Below are 26,415 nucleotides of genomic sequence, written 5' to 3' on the forward strand. Positions count from 1 at the left end.
AAAAAATTAATATATATATACATATTGTAGGCCTATATGCGACACATTGTGAGATGATAGATCAGCTTTTTTCACTATTCTTTGCTTCAGTGTTTAATTTGTATCGGGTACCAAGGAGACACCACCAGATGTGTCTTTTGGGTCTCTCGAGACGAAAGGTTTGGGAACCACCGGTCTAGACTGGTCTAGTCGACCGACGGAGAAGTCAGCGGAACACATGTGAATGTTTCAATAAAGGAACATCACTCCCCAGCACTCCCCGCAGAGACGGTTTTAAAGACACTGCTTAACAATATTGCTAGCGCCAGGACGCTTCTTTTTAATGCCTTAAAGGTTAATGAAAAGGATATACTGTACCAGAAGCCTGTGCTTCCCTCTGTGAAGATTGCCTTCTAAAAACCAAAGCAGATGTTTGGGGGCTTTGTACTACTCTGCATTGTAGCCTCGTAAATGAGACCAAAAAAGCAGGGTGAACTTCCGCACTGAAACACTTCAACGAGCGAAGACTATTGCCTAAAAGAAAACACTTAACCTACGCCTAAAAAAGCCTTTCAAGGAGTCAACTTGTTCATCGATTGTATAGATTCTCAATGGTGAATTAATGAGTTAACTCTAGAAATTAACTAAATTTAATTGCATTTTGTTTGGCAATTGAAGAGACAATCTATTCTGCATACTGTAGAGATCAAAACCACAGGTGTTTGCCATCAAAGCCATCAAAATTGCAATGTTCCACCACATCTCCTATACGGGTAGACGTCTGAGAGATGCAGGGTTTTTGCGTTACAAGGGCCACAAGCACTTTTGAACCTAGCAGACCACAGGCTATGCTATGGGGAAATGGGTAGAAACACGGAGTGTGACCTTGTTAAAGTGATCCAAGAGCCATAAGAAAGAGAATGCTCTCCATTCATTTCACTCCCTCCCCCAGTTTCTTTCTTTTCCCCCCGAGGGGAGCCAATTACTTGCCCCACCCCCCAAGCCAACCGACGCTAACCAACCATCAGCTCTGACCGCCAGCCGTCATGCTGGCCCATAAACGGCCCATATTACGGTAAGAACAGAGGAGACACCATTATAGCGCTGCCAACCCGGTGGAATTCCTTCCTACGCAATCACCCCTCAAAGCGCTGACTCATTCCCAGCAGAGGTTGGTGGTTTGAAACTGCGGGACACACTGACGATTGACCCGTGCTTTCTGATTAAGTTGAGAGAAGCCAAAAACATAACGTCATTCTGTACCATATGTTAGATCAAATGATGAAGAACTCCCTAACGTTTCCGTCGGCATGGCTCATACACATACTGTAAAATGTCAAGTCAACCTGTGCATACGTACATTTGGCCCACGATAAGCAAATACTGCATAATACTTTTGGCTTGAATTGAAGGTATTGAAAGGTCTTGGATTGTTATTTTCTTTTACAAAGCCAGCAAAACAGCTCTGTCTGGACGCCCTCGACGCAGCTTACTGACATGCAGAGGGAGAGGCCAATGAGTTCATTCCGGACGGACAGAAATTGATTCATTCCAGCGCAGCAACGGAAAGAAAGTGTCAATGCCTTGTCAACGTGTCTTTCTCAAAAAAAAGACAGAGCGCAGCCTTCACATTCTGTATGCAGCTGATTCGACACTGGCACGTGTCCAAAAATGCTACCACGCTACTGTGTATAGCCTACAGTATCTGCACACGTCGAAGAGTCTTAAAGAATTTGCCATTGTTGCTGTGCCGTAACAACTCAATAGTACAGAGCACACAGACTCAACATTACCACTGACTACAATTGTGCAATTATGCTCTATAGCCCACTTACGCGTCTTGCCGTTCTCTGCCATCCGCTGTCCCTCTCCAGCAGAGTAGACGGGCATCACGGTCACAGTGTAGAGGGTGTCCGACTCCAGGTTGGTGAGGACGGTCTTGTAGGTGTTACCCGATACCTGCGCCTGCAGGAGACAACAAGACAACACAGAGACAACTCCTGTTCATTCCTTGACGTAACTTTGACATGGTTTAATGGTCTCTATACAGGCGTGTGGTTTTCCTGGATAAAAAAATGTAATAAAGAAGAGGAACAAAGAGGACAAGTAGAAGCGGGTGTGGTCCAGCCCTACCATCTCCTCGGCTCCACCAGCCGCAGGCACGTAGAAGAGCTTGTACTGACGCACGCTGCCATCAGCCGGCTCCCACTGGACGTTCAGGGTGGTGATGGTGGGGTCTGTGACACGCAGGTTCCTCACACCACCCAGGGGCTCTGGAATACACGGTAGGATTCATTTACAAACTGGTAAACTAGGCTAACAGTATGACTACATAAAAATCACACCCGTGTGAGGGGCGCTAATATATTAAAGTCTAAGGGCCGATTCATACTCCTATTTTAGAGCCGGTTCGGCTCTGTAGAGCCTACAATGTGACGTCATTTGAGTGACGTCCTAAAGTCGGCTCTTCGGTGCTACTGAAAATTTCTGACGAGCCGAAATCATTTCGGCACTACAGCGGTAAAATAGGATTATGAATCGGCCCTAACTCGTGTTGATTAGGTGATGTAATGGGGATATAAAACAAATGGTGCCAACACAAACATTAAACACCATTAACAATAAAGAGACAATATGACGTGAATCCGTGATGAGGCACATTATGACGCAAATTTCCCATCAACATTGAAATGAAAACATTGAACTAAAGACAAACATTAAACCTGTGTATAGGAGGGGCTGGTGCCCCTCAAAAACAGCTCTATCACAATCTTCATTGTGAATCCTCAGCGGCACCACCTTTAAGTCATCATCTTCTATGTCTTAAGAGCAATCAAATTCCTCTGACTAAAGCGATGCATCTCAGTCCAACAACCCCCAGAGCCTGATGAGCCTGTGCGTTAATTCTCCAAAAGGTACTGCTCTCTATGATCTAATAATCCATTAAGTCATTAGCTTGAATGATCGAACGCTCCCAAAAGACAACTCTACATGAGATCTCTTTAGCACATCTGTCGACGTATCGGCGAGAGACAAAGTGAAAACAAAAGACAACTCTACATGAGATCTCTTTAGCACATCTGTCGACGTATCGGCGAGAGACAAAGTGAAAACAAAACTACTCACTTGTCTTCCCGATGCCGTTCAGCTCCTTGCTGACCCCGGTAGCGTAGACCGCTACCACGGTGATGGAGTACTCGGTGTCAGGGGTCAACTTGGGAAGCAGCACTGTGGTCTTCTTTCCTCCGATCTGGGTCTGTTGGGGATGGGATGGGGTGGGAGAAGGGGGCTGATTAACCTTCTCGAGCGACAGTATAATACTCTTGATTAAGATATTCCACATATGACTCTTTCAAATGATGAAGAGGCCCCTGAGATGTCCTATTGGAACGGTGATAGAGTAGCCGACTTGCACCGACACTCACTGGTTACACACGTTCACAGACACAGACACTTGGCGGCCGTATTCTGTTGGACAGCTGCGGTATCGCCCTTTTATAGAAGCCTATCCTACTATATATATATATATATATATATATGCACCTCTTTCGTCTAAATTCTGAAAGCACTTCTGTGACTTTGGCGTCAACGGCATCTGGATGTTCTTTTGAGTTCTGGGAGACACCGAGGGGAGGGAGTTGATCTGTTTCTAAGATGGGACACAAAACTCATCCCAGGACTCTGGAGTTGAAGTCACAAAGCTGGTGGAAAGAATTTCACCTGAGAAATAATGGACTGGAAGGGATGTTGTGAGAGTATTTGGATGTTGTTACTAGAGTGTGTAGCGGCCAAGGTAAATATATATCCTAATGGCAAAAACAGTTGGATGTCCTGCCATCACAGACATTAGTGGAGGGTCAATTTACTACACCGAGTTTGGCAAGGCTAGAGGGATGCTGTAGGACAGGGTGTGGGGATGGAATGCGGGGGGGGCGGGGGTTGGGGGGGCTGAGAAACTATGTGTTTTTGTGTGTGTGTGTGTGTGTGTGTGTATGTGGCCTTTACACCCACGAGGGAGTGACGGATATACAATACAAAATATGAAATACTTGCTGGCAAATATTTCACATTAAAATGAGCCTCGTTCCGAACAAAGGCTTTGTTGCCTTAGCGTAGTATTCATAGTCTGTATGAATGTATACATAAAGGAAAAGAACGAACCCAGAGTGTAGAGACCTTAAAGCACGTGTGTGTCTGCATTACTGTATGTGTTTACAGTGTGTCTTTTCTACTACTCCATGGAACCGACTGCCGAAATGTCTTATCAGCTGATTCTAAGAAAACAGCGGCATGGAAGCCTCGTCATTCGGCACCGTGACAACTTTCCTTGTACTCAAGCGCAAAGCGTGTGTCGGGACATTTCCTAACACAGAATTTATCAGAATTGGTCAGACACACACAGATGAAACAATGCAAGGCCGCAGCCTGGGCATGCTACACTTGTTGAAAACCCTACAGTGAACCCAAAAGACTTGGCCCACGCTCGGGCGGTTTCTGTAGCTCGTTTCCAGTTCTCCTTCAATCTCTCATCTTTTTAAGCGTGATATCACCCAGGCAATCAGCACAGTCAGCCGGGTTTTCCTCCAGTCAAAAAGACGAAGACCTTCCATCCTGTGTTAAGGGCGTTACGCAGCATGGTGGTCCGTCGGCGTGCAGCGTGTGACCTCCACACAGCCAGCTGGACCGAAGCTGCGTTTCTCGCAATCTTCGGCATGAAATACAACCTATGCTGGATGGTAACGGAATGAACATCTGGGCCATATATGACGAAACAGGAAAACTGACAGGGGAAACGAGTCTTTCTTGAAGTGCATCGCCTTTTCTGTGCAACACTGTAAACACCCTCTTCAGAATATGTCCCCCATGGCAGCGGACTCTACTGTTACACAAACAGACACTGATCCCTGCCAGGTCTCAGCATTCCATCTCAGACTGCGCAATGAACACAAACATAAAATATGACTGTACATCCGGACAAAAAAATGCACATTCCGTTCACTAATTTCAAACGTACAAACGTATATGCATACTGTATATACTCTCAAACACACACAAACGCCTTCAGACAGACAGACACACACACACACACACACACACACACACACACACACACACACACACATTAATCTCAAGTGCCTGGTCAATGTTTCCCTCAGCGGCTATTAAAATGGTTTCATCTGAACGTTTACAAGGTGGGACTCTGAATGTCTCTGTTAAGCAACTCTTCACATCCTGTAAACTCAGTGATGGCTGAAGAATGCTTGACCTCCGTTCCCTGGATGGGTAAAAGGGAAGATCATAATCTTCTTGGGATCGTTTAACAACGACATGCAGGGCTGTTAAATAGCAGGAGACACAGCTCGCCTATGCATGTGTGTGGGTGTCTACACAACGCACAATAGCTTGATTTATTATTTAGATTTATTTTAAATGACAGCCAGCCTTGCTTATCGACGTTTCCATAAAAGCAATCAGAAATACCCATCAGCATAAGTGGCAAAAATTTGGCTAAATTGTCCACGAGTAAGCTTCTACGATACAGCTGGTACACTGCTAGGAACTATCTGAGGAACTTTGGGTAAAATCCTCAGGGTTAATTTATCCAGTTAAAACTCTGAGATTCAGATTTTTTTATATAGGATTGGGGATTCTTTAATTAAGACATCTGACCATAGTCTGAGTATATTCACACTGGTTGTGCGTGCGTGCGTGCATACACGTGTGTATGTGTATGTGTGCATAATATCGTGTCCGAAATGGTAACTTCCAAATCCAAAAAAAAAAAAAAACCCAGCGAAAACAGCAGCATCTGCAAGCACGGAATACGTCGCTTCACATTGCATTTCGAGCTTGTAGATCTGCTAGTTTTGATACCTGTGTGTGACGCTGTAATATTATCAAGTAGGGAGTACATTTACGAGAAGAACTATATAAGAATATGGACATAGGATATGCTTACAGTTTGGGTCCTGAATATGGACATAGGATATGCTTACAGTTTGGGTCCTGAATATGGACATAGGATATGCTTACAGTTTGGGTCCTGAATATGGACATAGGATATGCTTACAGTTTGGGTCCTGCCTCCGGCAGTAGGGACGTAGGTGATCTTGTAGTTCTGGACCCGGCCCGGTGCAGGGTTCCACCTGGCATTCAGCGTGGTGATGGTCTCATTGAACACAACCAGGTCGGTGGGAGGTCCGTCTGGCACTGGACACGCGCACACACACACACGCACACGCGAGCACACACACACACACACACACACACACACACACACACACACACACACACACACACACACACACACAATTACAACCACGCAGATATTTGAATCAGTCACATCATTATTATTATTATTATAGCAGATGCACTGTAGATTTATTTAAAAAAAAAAAATCTTTAAAAGGACACAATCCTTGATATTTTGGTCAACAGACTCTTTATTCATTTTATATAAAGGAAAACTTAGTTTTTTTTATCTTGACGAGATTTGCGTGTATTTCTTTTTAATCCCATCAAGATGTGGATAATTCCTTTAATTTATACTGAAACAAAGAGGCTGTGTTGCTCCCATACAGCAAAGAATATTTGACAATGTTGGACACCAATTTGCAAAACTATATTTTAACTGCATGGCCAAACCTTCTAAAAAAAAAAAGAAAAGAACATCTGTGAAAATAAATTTCCAGGGTTCAAATTACATTTTAGAATTATTTGCCAAACTTTTGTATTATAATGTATTTCTTTGCAGTATAGGCATGGTTTGGAATCGAGGATTGCAGCTTTAAAGAAAGAAAAGACAATGCGTCCTCTGGTATGCCGTCTTTTCTGAAGCAGGGGTGGATTCACTGGAACAGCAATGGATTGATGGATGAATGGATTAATGGACTGATGAATATGGATGGATGGATGAATGAATGAATGGATGGATGGATAGATGGATGAAGGGATTCACAGCCATGACGTTCAGGATGAATGGAATGACACAGACCAACATAGAGGTGAGAGGGATTGAAACCCCTGCTCTGCGGGGCATGCATATACTTCAAGTCCTTCAACTAGGAAGGCTTAATTTTATACGCAGTTGCACGTCAGTGTCTCACACACACACACACATGGAGAACAGCTAACATACCAAGCATCGTGAGCTTGTAGATCAGTTATGTTCAGCAAGAGACACCGGCACGCAAAAGACGTATAAAATAAAATCAGGCGTAAACTTGGCTGTTTACAGCAACAACCTGCTGTGATGACTGGCGGGGACATGGGGACGCACAGACAGAGACAGATAGACAGACAGAGACAGACGAACACAAAAAAAGGCTGTTTCCAGCCGCAATGCAGCACCACTGGAGCGATGTATGGGTTAAATATGCCTTGCTCAAATGACACAATGATGGCAGTCCGATGAACATCAGCGCTGATGATTGAACAAAATAATGGAACATGCGCTCATCGCTTGGGGTGAAGAAAATAAAAAAAGAGAGATCATCCTCTTGGTTTACTGCAAATATACTTACCACGACCACGACTAGGTTGACCGGCTTTCACTAAACGATCAGAAATAGAGAAGCATAATGGACACAACCTTTACCCAACATTTCGCAAAAGCCTTATATCGTGTTACACATTCCATTCTGTCAGGAATTTTAAATACGAGTTACAGTTTTGGAGAATTGTCAGTGGAAATATTCTCACCAATCAATCACAAGTATGAGGAGATTTCATATATCGGCTAAAGGTCCTTACACACTGGATGCTTCTTTTATTTTCTTTCGTGCGACCACCTTGTCAGTAAATATATAGTGTCATGAGTACATCCACACAGAACGTGAACGCCAAAACAAGGTTGATTTTCTGCAGCAAATAAAAGCATCAACTTGAACGATGCGTCAACCAAATGCAAAATTGAATGCCAAAATATTCAGCGACCCAATTTCCTGGTCATTTATTCTCAACGCTACTGGTGTGTATAAGGACCTTAAGTGTAACTTCATTAACTGGCGAGGTCATAATGACGTTAGGACAGTGTTTCTTACGCGTCCTCTCGGTTCCCAGCAGGTCCTCGCTCTCCGACTCGTCGGGGTAGATGGCGGTGACGGACACGTCGTAGGGTGTGTCTGGCTCCAGGTTCTCCAGGAGGTGGTTGGTCTCGTCGTTGTTCAGGATGGCCTGTGGGGGGGGGGGGGGGATGGCGACGTTAGAACACGCACGCAGGTGGCAAAATGTGCACGTCACCATTCCATCAAAGCCGGCAAATAGGTGAGAGTCATGTTAGGTCATAAGCAATGTAATACAACTTGTTATCTGTTGCCAGGGGTCTGTTTTGCAGATGTTTGGCCCACCGCAGGAGGTCCCTATCACAGGAGGGCTTTATCGCAGCTGGAGTGCTTTGGCACTCATCAACTACACACACAATGATTCATCCCAACACCAACCCTCGAGTCCCTATTCCAGGGCAAATGTAGTTTGGCTATTTTTGGCGAAGAGATATGGTGTAGATGGGGGGGGGGGGGGGGGGGGGGGGGGAGGAGCAGCAGACTTTGTATCGAGCCGTGGGGGACTCCGGTGAAGTAAACCAAGTACTGTATATACAGTACAGTAGGGTCATTAGGGGTTAACACAGCTAGTGAGTTCTCTTACATATTGGAAGTTGGTGTCTCCCTTCTTGTTCCAGCCGATGCGGTAAAGGGCCACGTCAGGGGCCCCGTGCTCCCAGTGGGTCCTGAATTTGGTCTGTGCGGTTTCCGAGAAGCGCAGGCTCTGGGGAGCGGGAACCACATCTGCAAATAAAAAGGGGAGGAAATTAACAGAAGGCTAATGGCAATTTTAACCTATATAAACTAGTATCACATGAGAGCTAAATGGCTGGCGTGTGAATATATATTTTTTTACCCGTGACAGCTTCTCCCAGCATGGGCTGACCAGGACCCTCGTCGCAGATGGGAGTGACGGCCAAACCATATTCGGTCTGTGAGACGAGGTTGTCCAGCACCCTGGTGGTCACACCGCCGCCCACCTCCAGCTGTGGACAAATTAAACAGGATTTTTAGTTTTCTGATAGCATCACCCAATGCAGTACATGATCCAACGACTCAAGGGCTTCATGAATAAACTTGTGATCCCTCTGTTGGACGTTAAACTTTCGTCAATGCCTCTTTTCTTCCCCTTCGAAGGCCCGATTGCCAAGGTTCTCTCAAGTCTAATGAAAATCGAGTTCCATTCTCACAGCGCGTTTCCAAGAGCAATGGCGACATACACCCCGCGAGAGGGATTCTAAAGCTTGACCCCTGGCACAAGAAATTGTGTCCAGAGGAAAATGGAAACAAACAAGGACATTTGGATCAAAACTGTGAACAACCACCAACCAGACATCCCAGTCGCTTCTGTTTGGGTGTTATTATTTTCTTTTTGGAAATGTGTTTGAGTCATAAATCTGAACTGACATTTCTCTGGATTTGGCTCTCTGAGATCATAAATCCCAGCTGACAGGCCTTTCCTGGATAGAGTATGTTGCACCGCGGTGAGCTCTAGTGAGTGGCGCGCTGTCACGAAATCAGGTTCCACCGCGTTATCCATCAGGTCAGAGGGTGAAGCCCTTGCTCCTTTTTTTCTGGGCAAGGAGGCTTCTTCGCTCCCACGTTTACCCAGGTCAGAGATCCAAATCCTCTGCCTCCATGTGTGTTTTTCGACTCTTTTAAGAAGTCCCACAGAGGAGTAAATGAGGCACGCTGCTGCCTGATTTATGCCTGAGGATGTAGCAAATGGCCTGTGCCAGAAACTTCAGTTGTTGACCAAAGACTCCCAATGCAGGGAGGGTGGGGGAGAGGGGGGGGGGGGGTTGGGGGGTGCCATGCGACCACTGAAGTCTGCCAGTAACAGGACCACAAACCTCATCACTGCTGCCTAGTGCTTTTATATATCTGTGATCCCACCAATTACGGTACCTTCCAACTCTAATCATGAACCCTATAGAGCGTCGCAGTCCCACCCCCTTTCATGACGACGCCAAGCCCAGGAAATGATTCCCAATGCATTTTTCCCATAGACATTTCAAAAGGTATTTTTTTAAAGACGGTTACGCCAACTCGAGTCGTGACAACTCATGACAACAAACACAATATTTTGGACCAAACAAATAATTACAAAGAAGAAAAACAACAAAAAAAAGTGTTGTAAATTATTTGATCTGCCCCAAAAATTGTGTTTGTTGTCATGATTTGTCACGACAAGAGTTGGCTTTGTCCGCGGCGTAAACGTCTTTAAATAAATACTTTTTGAAATGTCTATGAGGAAAATGAACGGAGAATCATTTCCTGGGCCATGGTAGGGGGTGGAACTGCGACGCTCCATCTATAGCATCCCTATTAACAGCCAAACATTTGTGGAAATAAACTGCAGCTCTACATGTTGTGGGATCTTGTAGATCGTCTATTTTCGACGAAGAGATCTGGTGTAGAGGGGGGGAGGGGGGGAAGGAGAGGGCCAAGTAAAGACCCCTGGGGGACACTAGTCAATGAAGTATATCATTCTATTCAAGCACTTGCTGCTGATATCGTGTCATCCCACTCTTCTGACAAAGCTATGATACACACACCACAGTCTCTGTCCAATAGGAGCACTCCCTGAGGTCCCAAAAAAGAAGATCTCACCAGCAGCAGCTGCAGTCTCTATCATGCTGTCTAAGAAAATATTATTATACTGATCAGTCATATGGCATAACTACTAATTTATCAGACGTAATGATTCAAACAGACAAAAGACTCTGGAGCGGGACGTCGAGTATATGGGATGAGCCAACGCGAGGAGATTCAGGGTTACGATTATTGACAACTCACTCCTGCACCCATTCCACATCTTTATCTATTATTCTTTCAGGTGCAGCGCCAAAGAGTTTGAGCTGGAACGGATAGGTGTCATTTCTGGAAAGCTTCAGTTGCGCCGAGTCCATCGCTCTGTGCGTGCGTGTGCGTGCATGTGTGTGTGTGTGTGTGCGTGATATGGACATAAAACAGGTGCATATAATCTAGAAGGCCAGTCCACACCAATGCAACTCCTTGCTACAGAACCGTTTTAAGGCCAGTCCACACCAATGCAACTCCTTGCTACAGAACCGTTTTAAAGGCCAGTCCACACCAATGCAACTCCTTGCAACTGCCATTGATCCACAACATCCCAACGGCTGCAAGTAGTTGCAAGGAGTTGCATTGGTGTGGACTGGCCTTAAAAGCCAAACAGAAATGACGTTTTTATTCAGTGTTCCAATGGTCAACGACAGAAAAAACAAAATTAAATCGTTATCACAAATTCCATAATTCGTGACAGCCCCAGCGACCAGTACAGAATCTCAAAACCTCACCTCCTTGGCGTCGGCGTCCTCGGCCTTGTAGGTGATGAGGTATCCCCGGACGGAGCAGGGCGCTGCGTCCCAGTTGAGGAGCAGGGCGCTGTGGGTGACGTCGGACACCCTCAGGTCACCGGCTGGGGGGAGGGGCACTGTACGGGGGGACACAGCAGATCCCAGTTAGGGTGCAAAAGTATCCCTGATGCGAAGTCGGTCAGATCACGGTAGATCTGACAGCGAACACAGAAAGAAGTACCTGCTCACTCGTCGTGTGACTGCCGAACAGGTCGCAGTCTCGCACTGCCGTTGGACCGAATTACATTTAATAACACCTCATTATCAAGTATATGCATGGTTATTGTCGCCCATGAATTAACACTCACAGAGTATACAGTATGCCTGGTCACAGATCAGGTACTTATTGTGATACGATACCACTACGTGACCTCATACAGTAGCAACAAATACACTACACGATCATTTACAATTACAGTTTACAATTACAATTTACAATTACCATTTACAATTACCATTAACTGTACATTTACAATTTACAATTACCATTTACTGTACATTTACAATTTACAAATTACCATTTACATGTACAATTTACTATTACCATTCACAGTTACCATTTACAATTACAATTTAGGCATTTAGGAGACGCTCTTATCCAGAGCGACTTACATGTGCGTAATCAGAGTAAGCAGAGTAATCAGAGTAAGCATGAACCCTCGTCAACCAACAACATGGTAAATAGTCACATAGGCAAAAGAGTGCAAAGACAACAATGCAGCACTTCAAAGAGGTTAGGATACCCGCTAAACACAACATCTACCGTCTGTGGAAACAACATGCAACATGCATCCATGTCATCTAAATAGCATTCTTAACATTTGTGCTCAAGCAAAACAAATCTAACAAAAACCATGTGAATAAGTAACCAACATTTGCATGCATAGTATTAACCCATTAAGACCAGGAGCGCCTTTGTCACTTTAGCGTTAAACCACATTAACCATTCTTTTATACTTTAGGTATTGAAAAATAGCAGAAAATGTGTGCAAATCTTTGATTATATATTCTTTCACAGCGGACGTTTTTAAGTCAAATATTTGCTTCAGGGGGGGTCCCTGGAACAACATACTTTCAAATGGGGGTACAGATAAGTACAGATAATTCTGGACATGAAAAAGTTTGTGCAACACTGATACGTTTTTTCAGAAAACTGTCATGCGATTTGGAAGACATTTTGTAGAATCTGGCCTGAGGCCTTAATGGGTTTACTAGCATAAAAAAAGGTGACGAGAAGGACGAGAGGGAGAGAGGAGTGAAGTCTGAAGACGACGGCATTGATCAAGCGATGAATCCGGTGACTATTTTACATACGGGTGACTCCCTGCTCGGTCAGAGGGTCACTGGCGGCCTCTCCGTGCAGAGCGAAGACGGAGAGGGAATAGGCTGTGATGGGGAACAACTGAACCAGCTGAACATCGGTGACATTGGATCCCACCCTCATCTGCAACGGTCAAACCGCAAGAGAAACAACAACTTACACACGGGGGTCATGTCAGGGGAGTCGACGACAAGGACTCCTCAGTGTGACTCAGAAACAGACATGTTGGATGAGAGGCTCTCGTCTCTCGTGTGTGTGCGTGTGTGTGTGTGTGTGTGTGTGTGAGTGTGTTCTGGTGGGGCCGGTCTGTCAAAGCCAGCCTTGACCCTTTGGGGTTTGACACCTCGTGGAAAGAAAAGGGTGATGATGTTCCCTTGGCACAGTGAGCTCATAGTTTACCCACCCCTTTGTGTCAAACAAATCAGTTTTCGCCCGGGCGAACAGCGAGGCGAACACTGGTGGCTTTGTAAGAGGTTATTACACTGCGTGACATCTGTATTTTGTCAGGAATCGCTGACAGGAATTTGGAGTATTTGGTCTATGTGTGTGCGTGTGCGTGTGCATGTGTGTGCAAACTGTGCATGTGTGTGTGTGCGCGAGCACGCCTGTGTGTCTATGCATGCCTGTGTGTGTGCAACTGTGCACGGGTGTATCAGCGCACGCCTGTGTGTCTGCGCACGCCTGTGTGTCTGCGCACGCCTGTGTGTCTACGCACGCCTGTGTGTCTACGCACGCCTGTGTGTCTACGCACGCCTGTGTGTCTACGCACGCCTGTGTGTCTACGCACGCCTGTGTGTCTACGCACGCCTGTGTGTCTACGCACGCCTGTGTGTCTACGCACGCCTGTGTGTGCACGCGTGAGTGCCTGCGTCCTTTATATTATATGCGTGTATGGCCCTATAAAGGCGTCGGGTTATGTCATATCCACAGCTGCTTGGCGGGGTTCTAGGGGCATTGGGTGGATGCGTTATCGCCCAGTCAGGGGGCGTTGCTCTGACCTCCTTCTCGGGGGCGGGCTGGGTGGCGTTGATGGCGCTGTAGAGCAGCATGTAGCCCGTGGCTCCCTCCGCCGCCTCCCACCTCACCCGCATGGTGGTGATCTGCTCATCGTAGACCGTCACGTTCCTCACCACGCTCAGGGGCACTGGAGGGCCGTGGGAATAAAATGACGGATGGGGTGCAATTCAAAGCAACGGGAGAGGGGTCGAAATATTCAATGGATCGTCATCGGTTCAAAATACCTTTCACTCACCTGTCAAGTAGTGGTTCATGAGAATTACATTTATGATTACAATTACAGTTTACAATGTAGGCATTTAGCAGACATTCTTATCCAGAGTGACTTACGGAGTTAAGCATGAACCCTAGTCAACAAAACGACAGAGTAAATAGTCACATAAGCAGAGTGCAAAGACAACAATGCACGAGGTTAACAGCGAAACTGAGATCTGTCTAAACTCTGAAATAACATTCTTATAATTCGTAGTAAAAAAATAATAATAACATTGTGAAATATGGAAACAACATACAACTGCGTAACTATCATGAGGTGACAGGAGGGGATACAAGGAAAGAAGGGTCCTGGGGGGTGAGGTGTAATCTGAGTCTTCAGACTGGAAGAGTTTTGTTGGAGTTCAATACTTTGTCATATAGCATATTTGTTCTTTTTCATCTTTTAGTGATGAGGTGATAGCTCCAACCAAACCCAGGTTCGGCACGTGTGTATATGCCTACAGTACATTAATCTTACAGACATTACAATACTTATAAGGTACATTACACTACATAGTATACATGCGTGTGAGCGCTTACACGCGCTTACGCACAAATGGCTACAGAAATTCTTCCACATCTGCGAGTTTGCAATGTGAACGGCCCAGGCTTATTTCACGTGCTATAAGTAAAAAGTAAGTAGAGTTCTTTTATGTGTGATTTTTACAGTGGTATAAGTCACGGCATGAAAACTGTGCTATTCTGGAGAGCACAAATAAAACAACAACCATGAACGACATGAAAGACGCCAAGAAATGAAAAAACATGCCAAATTCCCCCCGAAACCTCAATGAGAGTCCGTTGCAATTGAACTTTACGTTAATTAAGTTATGCTAATGCTCACTTTATGCACCCACATGTGGTCTCACAAACGAGATGACAATATTCTGCTTTTGAACATTTAATGAATCGAGGCCACACAGGAGTTACAGTCCGTAAACATACAGTATTACGTACTGTATGTGTTGTGCAACCTTGCTTTAATCAGACAACATCCTGCAGGTCTGGAGTTCTTACATCACGTTATCTTGGGCCCTATTTCATCAACTGTCCAAATCTTGATATCTTTGATATAACCAGACCATAGATCTGATCCAAGATCAGCAATCAGCAACCGACCTTATCGTTAGAGAGGTCGTAGAATACGCACATCGACAGGTGTGCGTTAAAAAAAAAAGAAATGTCAGTAGTTGGATGGAGCCCGCACACCATATAAGGTACAAAGAAAGATTCTTTATTTATTTGTCTGACAACGTTTCGACCCTGTGGATTCATAACCTGATGAAGATCCACAGGATCGAAACGTTGTCAGATAAATAAATAAAGGGAGTCTTTTTTTGTACCTTATATGGTGTGCGGGCTCCGTCCCTCTAGTACATCATTACCAATCCGGCAGAAACCTTGTATCTCTGAGTTTCAAATGATTTTTCATAAACTAAAGCCTTTCTTCGTCCTAAAGAGGGTTGCACAAAAGTGGTGAAAATAGCAGATGTACAAGCACACAACACAAGTACAACGGCTCGCGATGTGAGGCGTTGTGCGCTTGTATGTCGGCTATTTACACTATTTTAAATCGTTTTTAAAATAATAATAATAAAAAAAGGACGGTTTTGGGTTTCCACCCCGTTTTTCATTAAAAAAAAACGTTTAGAAAATTGCCCCTCAGGTCTTAAAATTGAGGGTTAAAATTGACTTATAATTTAAGAATAGTGGCAAAAATGATCTAGGATATAAAAAGCATTGCTGCAGTGCAGACTCACGCGTGGTCTCGGCTCCTAGGAGGGGCTCGCTGCTGTCGTCAGCCACCATGGAGTAAACACTGACGTGGTACAGGGTCAGAGGGTCGAGGCTCTGCAGGACCACGGTGGTCTGGGTACCATCCACAAACACCTACGGACAATCAATAACAATACACTTAAAGCACAGTCGCAGAGTGCCTCGCACAGCACTGAATGTAAAACAACAACGTAATAATTGCGCGATACACATAATAAAAGGGCATATAAAAGGGTATACGCAGGTGTGAGAGGCACATAATAAAAGAGCATAAAAAGGGGGGGAAAGAAAACACCAAACAGACTAATCAGGTAGTAAAAGTAAGTGTGTTTTAAGAAGTGGTTTAAAAGAGAAAGAGTGCCGGCCTGATCTCCTCGGGCAGGTTTCCCTTGGGGGCAAAGGCCAGGGTCACCTTTTGTCTACAGCCTATACTTTGGAACGACCAGAATGGCTCTGCCCGACGATCTCAGGGCTATGCTCCTGCTCATATGGGGTTAAAATGATTGTAGGGAGGGGCTATAGGCAGAGCCATACCTTAGAAGTAATCAATACAATCTTGAAGTTAATTCTAAAATGTGCTTTGCTCTGATCGTTTCATGAATTATGTCTTGCTTCTGCATTCTGAACCAATTGGACATGTTGTTTTTATTTGGAGCCAGAGTGCACTAACCTAAGAGAATTTGAGAGATATATAAGCAAATGGACCTTTTACGGGTCCATTTGTTTATTTTTGTACACTCAGAGTTAAATGACAGAGTTAAATACCTCAGTGTGGGACTGTGGGTGAAAGTGTGGCGTGTGGCGCGCCTGTGCACGAGCACACATCATAGCTAAGTGTGTGTTTGTGTGAGGGGTACTGCTGTCTGTCTCTGCACCAACGTAAACCCAATAAACAATAGGTTTTGTTTACGATGGTACAGAACATCTATTATGTGAGACAACTAACAAAGAAATCTATCTGTTTTCAGTGTGGGGTTTTTTAATGGTTCTCCAATTAAAACCACAGAAGCCTCTGACCAAACTAAGCTGGGTCCAAATCCTGCGCGCGTGTGTGCGCGTGTGTCCGTGTGCGCGTGCTTGCGTGCGTGCGTGCATGCGTGTGTGCGTGTGCCTGGGGTCAATTACAGATCCCCAACAAAAATAAAACCTCATCCACGATGTTCACATACAAGCAAAAGCATGGGGGCTGGACAAAAAACAAACAACTCCAGAAAAGTAATTGAATTCAGACGCTACAAATGGATCAATTCCATACATCCTGGAGCCAGAGGCTCGCTTGTCCCATGCAGCTATTACACATGAAACAACTCATTATTTGCCTTCTCCTCCATTAAAGCTGTGTTTGTATTGCTTCGTCCGCTGTCATATTTTATTGTACTTTAGACACCCACACACACCAAAAGGCCAACACAAAGTAAAGTTTCCCCCCTGGCCGTAGCCAGAGTGATCAAAGGATTGAGCTGAGCTGCGCTCCCTTAAAATAGAAAAAAGAAAACTACACAAAACTACAAAACTTGTGTGGACTCTTACAGTCAGTTTAAAATGGCACCACGCTTCCCACAATGCTCTGGCTGATGAATAATGTAGGGCTCATTTTTCACAGCTGCAGGGATTTGGGAAATGTGCAGAGTAATTTTACTTTAAGAGGGTAAAAGATTTACCCAAATGAACACTCATATGGGACCCAAATGTTTAGCTCAGGCTTAAATAGAATTAAAACAGGGATTTTGAGTAGTGTAGAGTAGTATTACGGGTTAAGCGTGAGTGTGTGTGTGTGTGTGTGTGTGTGTGTGTGTGTGTGTGTGCGCGTGCGCGCGCATGTGTGTGCGTGCGCAAGTGTGTACTACCTGCTGGGGGCTTCCAGACACAGTCATGTACTCCACACGATACTTCTCCACAGGGCTTTCTGGGGCCTTCCAGGTGGCTCTGAAGGAGTGATAGGTGACCTCAGAGGTCACCAGGTCAGTAGGAGCCTCAGCGCCTCCTTCTCAGGAGGAGGGAGGGGAGAGAGAAGGAGGAGAGCATTACTACATCGCTGTCGGGAAGAAACCGCTTATCTCCATATTTTTGCCAACGTAATTGTGGCAAAGTAATATTTATCACAAGTCACACAATGTGTTTATAGAGCATGCTGCTACAGCTTCGAACGTGGCTAAGCCAATCATAATTAAGGAACGCAATCATATTATATTTTCTAGTTTTTACTGATGTATTCAGACAGGCTTATTGGTGTAAAGAGACGAAGGGGCGCAAGGGGCGAAGAATGGGATGCAAGGCTTTTAGTCATGAATATGGGCCACAGCTTCCGCCTTCCAAAGCTCGAGGTGGTGATTTGAAAGCGCTTTGATGTATCAAAAGAACGCATAACCCGTCCTTAAGATGGCCCCGTAAACATCATAAACATGATGCCTCATGAACTACTTTTTTTCAACACAGCCCGTGTATTTTTGTCGCCGCTGCATGAAAAAAAACTGTCCCTCGTGCATATCTGGGAAATGTGATCCAGAGGAGAAAAAAGGAATACTCTAGCCTAGAGTGATAAGAACTAATAAGAACTCGTCATGAGCAAACCATATCTGTGCTTTTTCCACTCAGGCTACAAAGACAGATGGTCTCCGAGAGTTTTGCTTTGTGTACTGTATTCAATAACCGCTCTTTAATTCGATTAAGGAATAGACTATTTGTAATTCCAGTGACAAAGGGGAAAAGCATGAACTGGTGTGTAAGAGAAGAGAGGATCTGTGATCATTTCCAGGAGTTTGGCTGCTTTTCTTAGCCTCTAGTGTTACCTGCAGACATGTAGGAACTGTCTGTGGGTCTTGGATACAATATATTTATATGGCATACCTTTAATCCGTTATGGCAAGAAGGCTAGCCAGGACATCATGTCAATGTACTCAAACAGATGTGAACGTGTAATTTAACCACATGAACCCGATAATACAAAGTTGACCGGTGTCCCCCAGGGGTCTATAATTAGCCCTCTATGTTTTTTCCCTCGACATTCAATATCTTCACCGGAAATAGCCGATATACAAGCTCTCATCACAACTCGTGCAACGTGTTTTTCCCCCGATTGTTCGTCCCCAGAATAGGAACGCTGGGGTTCATATGGTTAATCAAAACACGTGACACTTGGAATATCCGAATATATATGCACATCTCTGTATTCTACTACGAATTACCCTAATGGGGGTGCAACCACTTGCATAATAACTTCAAGAATGTCTCTGCATAGAAGTGTGTGCATAATGTGAATTAAACTCCTGCGTACCTGGTCCCTTCACGCTGTTACAGAGGTTGTCCGTGAGGTCGTCCACAATGTCCAGCAGGAAGGAGAAGTCGGCCACATTGTACATGTGGATTTCATCTGGGTCGGTGGCGATAGACCTCAGCTCGTTCTCGTCAGCGTTCTTCACACCTAAGCAACAGCCACAGAGTTCACAGCTCATTAGTAACATTTTCCTCCTCAACATGCTTTGTGGTAAAGATGGTAAGCCAAGGACATTCACACTTTCACACAAATAATTTGTTTAGTTTAGGACATGGAAGTCTGAGTTCACTTCCGACACCGACACAAAACAAAACGTAAAGAGAAATAATGGCTTGCGGGGAAAAAGTGTCACAAACTATCCTAACTTACCGATAGCATAGAGCTCGATGCCCTGGTCACGGAGATTCTGGGAGTTGGCGATAATGTCATCCTGGGACTTGCCGTCAGTGACCAGCACACCGATCCTGCGGGACTTTGGCCGCATGCCAACGTTCTCGTCAAAGTTGTTCTGGAGGATGTAGTTAAGAGCCAGACCTGCGATGAAAACACAATACAGTATGTACACCTTCCTTTACCAGCCCGATTGGGGACTGCTGCTGCCAGGCTCTCCAGCATACAGATCCACAAGAATTACCAATGATACATGAAAATGGGATATTTCACAAAAATGTTAGATGCTCAACATTAGTTCTGAAACTATAGGATCTCACAATATGAACAGAGTCAGAAAGTAATTATTTCTACATATGCATAGGATAGCTATAATCATGATGTGAGCGTGATCAAAACGATAACGTTCTGTAAACATTGCTGAACCGGACACCGCAGACATTTTGATTGGATTATTCTTTAATTTTTCTTAATTTCTTTGGATTCTTGGTTTCGTTCAGTCATCAAATGGCTCTGGAATTGACCCCGATATGATTCACAACTGCTGTTACAGTTGTGTGAACACTACCATGCACTCAAGTTAGAAATGTTTTTTTTAATGGATTTTGTTATCATCCTTGGTGTGGTGAGGACGGCTATTAACACTGTCTAAGAAGTGGCAGCGAATGGCAACGTTACCAGTCAAAGTGTTTCCTCCCTTGTAGGGCAGGTTAGCCACGGCCTCCAGCAGTGACTCTCTGGTCTTGTGGGCGTTGAGGTGCCATTCGGTCTTGGGGTCACCGCTGTACTGAGCCAAACCTGAAACAAACGCAAAGCTCTTTGTCACACGTCACCCAATCACCACACTCCATAGAAGTCACAAGAAACAAAGATAATACTGTTCACTACATAGTTGAGTTACACCCACCGATCTGGACCCTTTCGGGGCTGATGTCGAAGACTCCCACCATGCGGGCGATAAAGGACCGAATGGTCTTGAAGTTGAGACGCCCGATACTCCAGGAGCCGTCGACCAGCAGCACGATGTCGGCCTGGGCCTTGGTCTTACACATCACATCTGAGAGGTGGAGGGGTAGAAGGTCATTAGCAAAGCTGGATCCTAGCGAAAACCAGATCCATGCAAAAACTATGTTTTTTGTATTATAATAGCATGATCAAATATGACTTAGATGTGCTCAAAGAGGTGTGAGCCATGAAGGAAAAGGACAGAAATCAGGTCAGTGACATAACATGACATGACTGGACTGGCATTTAACCTGCAGAGCTTACATAAAAAGAAAGCAATGAAAAAAAAAAAAAAACATTTCCCATAACTGCTACACAAACACATTTCCTTTAATTTTCTTTACAGGCAAGCAGTAAAAAAATAAACGAAAACATTCTCCCTTCCTTTTTGTCTACTACTGTATTACGAGCCATTTTTATCAGAGCACATTTTATTTTCCAGGTGTGGTAATTATCATCTTCATGTCTTCTGACGTGTCGAGGCAGTTTGTCACTGCTGGTGGGTCTTCTCAGAGGCACCAGGGACCTCGTCTGAGGAGAAGGCACCTGGCAGAGCTAGCTCTCCCCATATGACTGGGATCTCCTCTGTGCTAGATTATTGTGAATTCCACAGTTTTCTGTTTTCCAGACACCTGTTTGATGATGAAAAGGAAGGCGTCTCATCCGTGGCACCTAAAGAAAAAGAAGCCAGGCTGCAGATGTGCTAGGGGGCATAGACGCCGTGCAACCTGCCACTGTCTGCAAATTGAAAACAGGTTACATGATGTGTGATTTACAGACATTTTTTCACCCTTATCCACTAACCCCCAACCCCCCACACTCCCTCCCTCCAAGTTTAACCCCCTCCCATCCCAGATTAACAGATGGCTGGCTGGAGTTTGAGGGACAGAGAGAGAGAGAGAGAGAGAGAGATAGAGAGAGAGAGAGAGGGGTACTCAAACATGTGTCTGCTCGCTCTCTATTCCAGGTACACAGATGCAACGATGAATATTCTGAGGATATTTTAAGAGTTATCTGAGACGAGCGGACGAGGGGAAAAGTTTATTGGCTTTGGCATAATGTTTGTCCTGGCATGCCGGTATGCGTTTCGCCAAATAAATTAAATCCTGTCCAAGCCCCATTAAATGGCTCTGTGAATCCACTGCTTGCTTACTTTTACTTTGTTGATCGCAGCCGCTCAAAAGGGAAAACCTCCTTTCAAAGGCATGGAAATACTTTAATTGGGGGAAAGAAAACGATAGGAGGTTTACATTAACCACTTTCAACTTGGCCTCCCTATTTTGGGCACGTCATTATGGTCTAAATTTTAAAGGTTCTATCGTTTTCAGGAATAGCAGATCTACAAGCACACAAAGCATCACGATGCAAGCTTGTAAATCGGCTATTTTTGCTAGCATTTTAAGTGGTTAAGTTGACTTCAAGTATGCATCTTTTTGAGGCCCCATGCACCCCTGTGTCTCCTTGCACCTCAGATTGTAGGAAACTAACTGAGGTAATAGATCTCCCATCTCCTTCTGGTTTATCTTTGGGAGCGTAACCCCTTCACTGTACGTGGATCTGCTCCCTATTAGGAGGGGAACTCACAGCTGAGGGGTCAAGTCAACCCCCTCCGGAGACCTTCCGTCCAACTCACAACATTTTCCTTCTCCTTGCGCTTACCGCCTGCCGTGCTTCGACTCACGAGGTTGTAAAACATTTCGTAATTGCAAACAGATCAGAACGTTTGTGGGTCAGTTCTTAGCCCCGTGGCTTTGCCTGGACGCGGAATAAAAGAAATAAAAAAGGAAAAAACACGAGGATGAAAAACGAGCGAGCTCAGAATGACACAAAGTACGAAATAGCCGACATATGGGATTGTCATTACATCTGTTATTTCGCGAGGACAATTAGCTTTGAGGAAAGGCATTTAGGGCAACTCATCAGCTTTTATGGGCTGTGAGTGTATTTTCCTAAGTAAAAGGTTTACTGTGTGATGATACGTGTCTCCATTGTTAGACTGTTACTGTACAATGTCAACAAGATATAGTAGACACCACTCTTAAAGTGGTGAGAACCATTGTGACAGCTTCATTCACCAATCTATCTATCACCAATAATCTATCTATATAGACGCTGACAATCTATATGTTAGCGTTAATATCTAAATATTAACGCTGACGTCTTCTGAAGCATATTACGTGCAGTTTGTGCAGCTTTAGCATCTCACAACAGTTCCCAACATGTTGGTTATTTTGCCATTCTGATTAACTTAATAATTATTGTATCGTGTCCTTTGGCAGGATAGCGTGTGTGTTTAATGTGGTCTGGTCAGATTAATAAAAGATTTAAAGATGTAAATGAAAGGATTTGGAAGAAGAGGTATATTACCAGGGGCTTCTAGAGGGGGTGGCTCAGGACCGTCATTGAGCGTGGTATGCTCCTCACCAGCCAGTGGCATACTCACTCCGCCATCAAACATTCCTAACACGCTCACCATGTACTTTGTATTAGCCCTGTGGAACCAAAACAAATTCAAAACAAACATCGCATCACAATATACAATTGTGGGTAATATCTATCTACAATAAGATTATTATTATTGTGTGAAATAATTTGAAAGAGTGAAGTCATACCGATAGTGTTTAGTGAACCCACCTTAATTCCTCCAGTACCACAGTGTTGTCATAGGGCCCCACCTGCAGCTCCCCCAGGTCAATGTCATCGCCTTGGGGGTGGAATTTGACCGTGTAGCCCTTCACGTCGCCGGGAGCATGGTCCCAGGTGACGCGGAAACTAGTCCTGGAGGGCTCAGAGGTCTGCAGGTTTCTGGGGCCTTTGTAAGGTGACACTGAAGAAGGAAGCAAGACATGACTTTGAACTAGACCTCACACGTTACGCACACTCAAAGGCAAACCCTGACTCAGAATGATACTGTATGTATATGTAAGATGAAACATAAAAATGAACTTACGCGTTGTTCCCTCCCCTTGTCTTGCTTTTCCCTCCCCCTGACGGTAAACCGGGTGGACGGTGATGTCATAGGTGGTGAGGTGAGTGAGGCGTCTGAGGACAGTTGAGGTGGTGCCGCCAGGCACCTTGGCCGCCAGCTGGCGTCCTCCTTCCTTGGGCTTGTAGGTGACACGGTAGTTGACCACGTTGCCAGGCGCCGGCTGCCAAGTCACCTTCATGGTCTTTTCCGTCTCCTCCGAGACAACAACCACTCTGTCGGCAGCTGAGACTGCAAGGAGGGAAAAATAAGGATGAAACAGGATGGACGGGTGAACTTCTATAGAAAGTAGACTTTTTTGGACCAGGCTCAACTGGAATGTGCGACAATTTACCACCCACATTTGCCATATGCATGTACTTTTGCAAATACTGGGGCTTTGGCTTTACTACGGGTGAGTAAAGTAAACATTAACACGCTTGGCTACCTCAGAGACTTCCATCAGGGTATCTGCACAGTTTTCATAATTGCTTATGAACACAAATCCTCCAAAATACAGCTTGATTTTCAAGAATATACACTGAACAGACCCATCTTTACAAGATCGATCGTGTTTAGCTGGACAGGTTAGAAGCCAAATGTAGATGTTTTTTTTTATTTCTTTTCTTTTTTCCACAGTGGTGGTCATGGAGTTTTTCTTCTTCTTCTTCTTCTTTTCAGAACAGGAAGGGCAAGTGTGAATTGTCAGAACCCTCTAAACGAGCCGAGGAAAATATTCAGACATCTTGACTTCAGAAGATTTTTTTGTTTTTTTATGAACGGAAAAAGGCAGCGCATCCAAGTTTTCAGTGTGTGGCTCGACCTAAATGGATCTATGATTTCTGTGGAGCAGAGAGAGAGAGAGAGAGAGAGAGAGAGAGAGAGTAGAGACAGAGAGAAATGGAGGGTGCAAAGGAACCCATGGACAAAGTGCTAACGGTTATAAACCATACAAGCCTCCGGAGTCGCCTCAAGGCTGTTCTCGGTGTATAATGCACCTGTCCTGCTTGCCAGAATCAACAAACCAAAATGATGGTTGGACATATTTTTCCATTAGCACATTCCGTTTTGCTAACCGGTGGATGAATTCCCTCCCGATTGGGGCAAGTTTCCATCCAATGTGCTTTTCTCATTTTGGCAAGAGAGCAGTTTAGTAAGGGAATCACCAGCGTCTATCGGTGTCCTGCATCTCCCACGAAATCTGGGTGCAGGTGTGATGGACGTGATGTAATGTCTCAGTGTACAAACACATGGGGCCATATGCTCGAACTTGCAAAAAGGCCCAGAGACAAAGACACATACGGTATCACCCCCATTACATAAGCATCTCTGTGACCTTCTTGACCTTCTCAGGTGAGAGGTACTGTAACGGCGATGACGTCATTCCAGAGCACTAGAGAATGAGCCATTACTGTCAAATCATCGTTTAAAGCCTGTTACTGCTAGATAATTTTTAAACCTATATGTCACTCTTCCAGATAGCTCAGTGAAGGGCAATAATTCATGTTAATAAATTACAAAACCTGCTCTTGATTTGCAGCCCAGAAAGCATAAAATATTTAATGCTCGCTGCACATTTAGGATATTAATTCCATGGTTTTTTGATGAAAAACAAATTTTGACACACTCTGTCATGCATTTAGGCTAAATTACTGTACAATTTATTTTCCAAGCGACCATTAAATGGCTGTCGCGTTCGTTCCAGGTGCTCTGTGCAGGATCAATTGAGTTTTACATGAAAATGAAGGCTGGACTGGTCTGAGGTCATGGTTTCTTTTGGTAGCCTACATCATGATTCTCTAGCTCTGCACTTTCGAGGTAGGTAAAAAAGAAAAAGAAAGAACAAAAGTAAAAACATAAAGAGAAGAAGAAGAGATGTGGAAGAGAGAGGGGGGCTCCCAGAGTAGATGTATGGTGGATGCATTAAAGGCGTTCAAGTGATTTACCATCTGTGGTTTCCTCTCCTGTCAGTGGCTCCCCCTCTCCATGGCCGTAGCCAGCATAGACCGAGACCTGGTACCGTGTCTCTGGCGTGAGGCCCTCCAGAACCGTGGCTGTGACACCCCCCGGCACCGTCTTCTCACCGGTCTCTTCCGTGAACATAGACTTCCACCTGACCCGGTACTGGCGAACATTACCAGGCGCCGCCGTCCAGGCCACGGCGAAACTGTTCTCTGTGACGTCACTGGTCACTAGGTCCTTGGGTGAGCCCAGTTCTGTGGGATAAATGTTACATTCGAGGCGTTAGGAAACAGGCTTCAGTTCGCTCACTGTGAGAACGGGACACACACACACACACACACACACACACACACACACACACACGTAATCACTATGTCAGGTGTGCTAGATTGGGTTTACTGAAAGGCATTGAAGCAATGTTGCCTCGATCAAATGCAGATCAAGTGCTGTAAGATGTTGCTGTTAGATCTTTGCTTTGAAAATGCTTTTTTTGGAAAAATAAACGTGCAGGCGGTGGCTTTTTTCTCAGCTGTGCTTGATTTCTCATGCAGATACACGGAATTCTAAGGAAGTGGGCTAGACATGCGACGGACAAAATGGACAGCTCCAGCGATAAACCACCAGCAATCGTCCGTCTGTCTCCGCTTTAACCCCTCAGGGTCTGTTTCAACAGTGATTTACTCCCTTCATAATCAGAGACTCTTGGAAAAATCTCTGCAAAACCAATCACCGATCACACCGCCTCAAACCCTCTCCTGCCAGCACTTTCATTTTCCATTGAATGTGAAGAAACCTGATCTGTGCAAGTGTGTTTGCTACAATCACAGATGTGTGAGTGTGCGTGCATGTGTGTGTGCGTGTGTGCGTGTGTGTGTGTGTGTGTGTGTGTGTGTGTGTGTGTGACTGTGTGCGTGCATGTCCCCCCTGCACTCTCTCTCACTCTCTCACTGAGACGTCCTCGGGGGAGGAGACCGGCACACAGTAGTGGGGTTTTCCGCAGTGATGTTTTGTGATGCGCTGCCAGGAGGTGCTTGGCCGTGTGTGATGCC

At 45.0% G+C, this 26,415-nt stretch overlaps 2 protein-coding genes across 4 annotated transcripts in view; both read right to left on the minus strand.

Annotated features, from left to right (window-relative positions):
- Positions 1–26,415, minus strand: part of col12a1a (collagen, type XII, alpha 1a) — an 88,021-nt gene that overhangs the window by 40,958 nt on the left and 20,648 nt on the right. For 2 of the 3 annotated variants that reach the window (XM_083792574.1, XM_083792576.1), the window contains exons 14-32: positions 25,351–25,620; positions 23,390–23,656; positions 23,074–23,266; positions 22,807–22,931; positions 20,342–20,491; positions 20,113–20,232; positions 19,414–19,578; positions 19,045–19,191; positions 17,618–17,754; positions 15,755–15,884; positions 11,342–11,478; positions 8,878–9,007; positions 8,626–8,765; positions 8,022–8,154; positions 7,503–7,532; positions 6,050–6,189; positions 3,106–3,235; positions 2,113–2,252; positions 1,815–1,944 (exon numbers count right to left, since the gene is read on the minus strand). In XM_083792574.1, coding sequence (XP_083648700.1) covers positions 1,815–1,944; positions 2,113–2,252; positions 3,106–3,235; positions 6,050–6,189; positions 7,503–7,532; positions 8,022–8,154; positions 8,626–8,765; positions 8,878–9,007; positions 11,342–11,478; positions 15,755–15,884; positions 17,618–17,754; positions 19,045–19,191; positions 19,414–19,578; positions 20,113–20,232; positions 20,342–20,491; positions 22,807–22,931; positions 23,074–23,266; positions 23,390–23,656; positions 25,351–25,620 — 2,814 coding nt within the window. The remainder of the gene's footprint in view (positions 1–1,814; positions 1,945–2,112; positions 2,253–3,105; positions 3,236–6,049; positions 6,190–7,502; positions 7,533–8,021; positions 8,155–8,625; positions 8,766–8,877; positions 9,008–11,341; positions 11,479–15,754; positions 15,885–17,617; positions 17,755–19,044; positions 19,192–19,413; positions 19,579–20,112; positions 20,233–20,341; positions 20,492–22,806; positions 22,932–23,073; positions 23,267–23,389; positions 23,657–25,350; positions 25,621–26,415) is intronic. The other variant, XM_083792575.1, reaches the window with a different exon arrangement.
- Positions 12,600–13,993, minus strand: LOC310878460 (collagen alpha-1(XII) chain-like; the record flags this gene model as incomplete). The annotated part of the gene is made up of 3 exons (XM_083792789.1): positions 12,600–12,845; positions 13,721–13,866; positions 13,975–13,993. 3 exons carry the CDS (start codon positions 13,991–13,993, stop codon positions 12,708–12,710), a joined length of 303 nt encoding a protein of 100 aa, XP_083648915.1. The 3' UTR covers positions 12,600–12,707.

Source organism: Protomyctophum parallelum (genome assembly GCF_964188405.1).
Source record: "Protomyctophum parallelum genome assembly, chromosome: 20".
In the NCBI taxonomy this organism is placed as follows: Eukaryota; Metazoa; Chordata; class Actinopteri; order Myctophiformes; family Myctophidae; genus Protomyctophum; species Protomyctophum parallelum.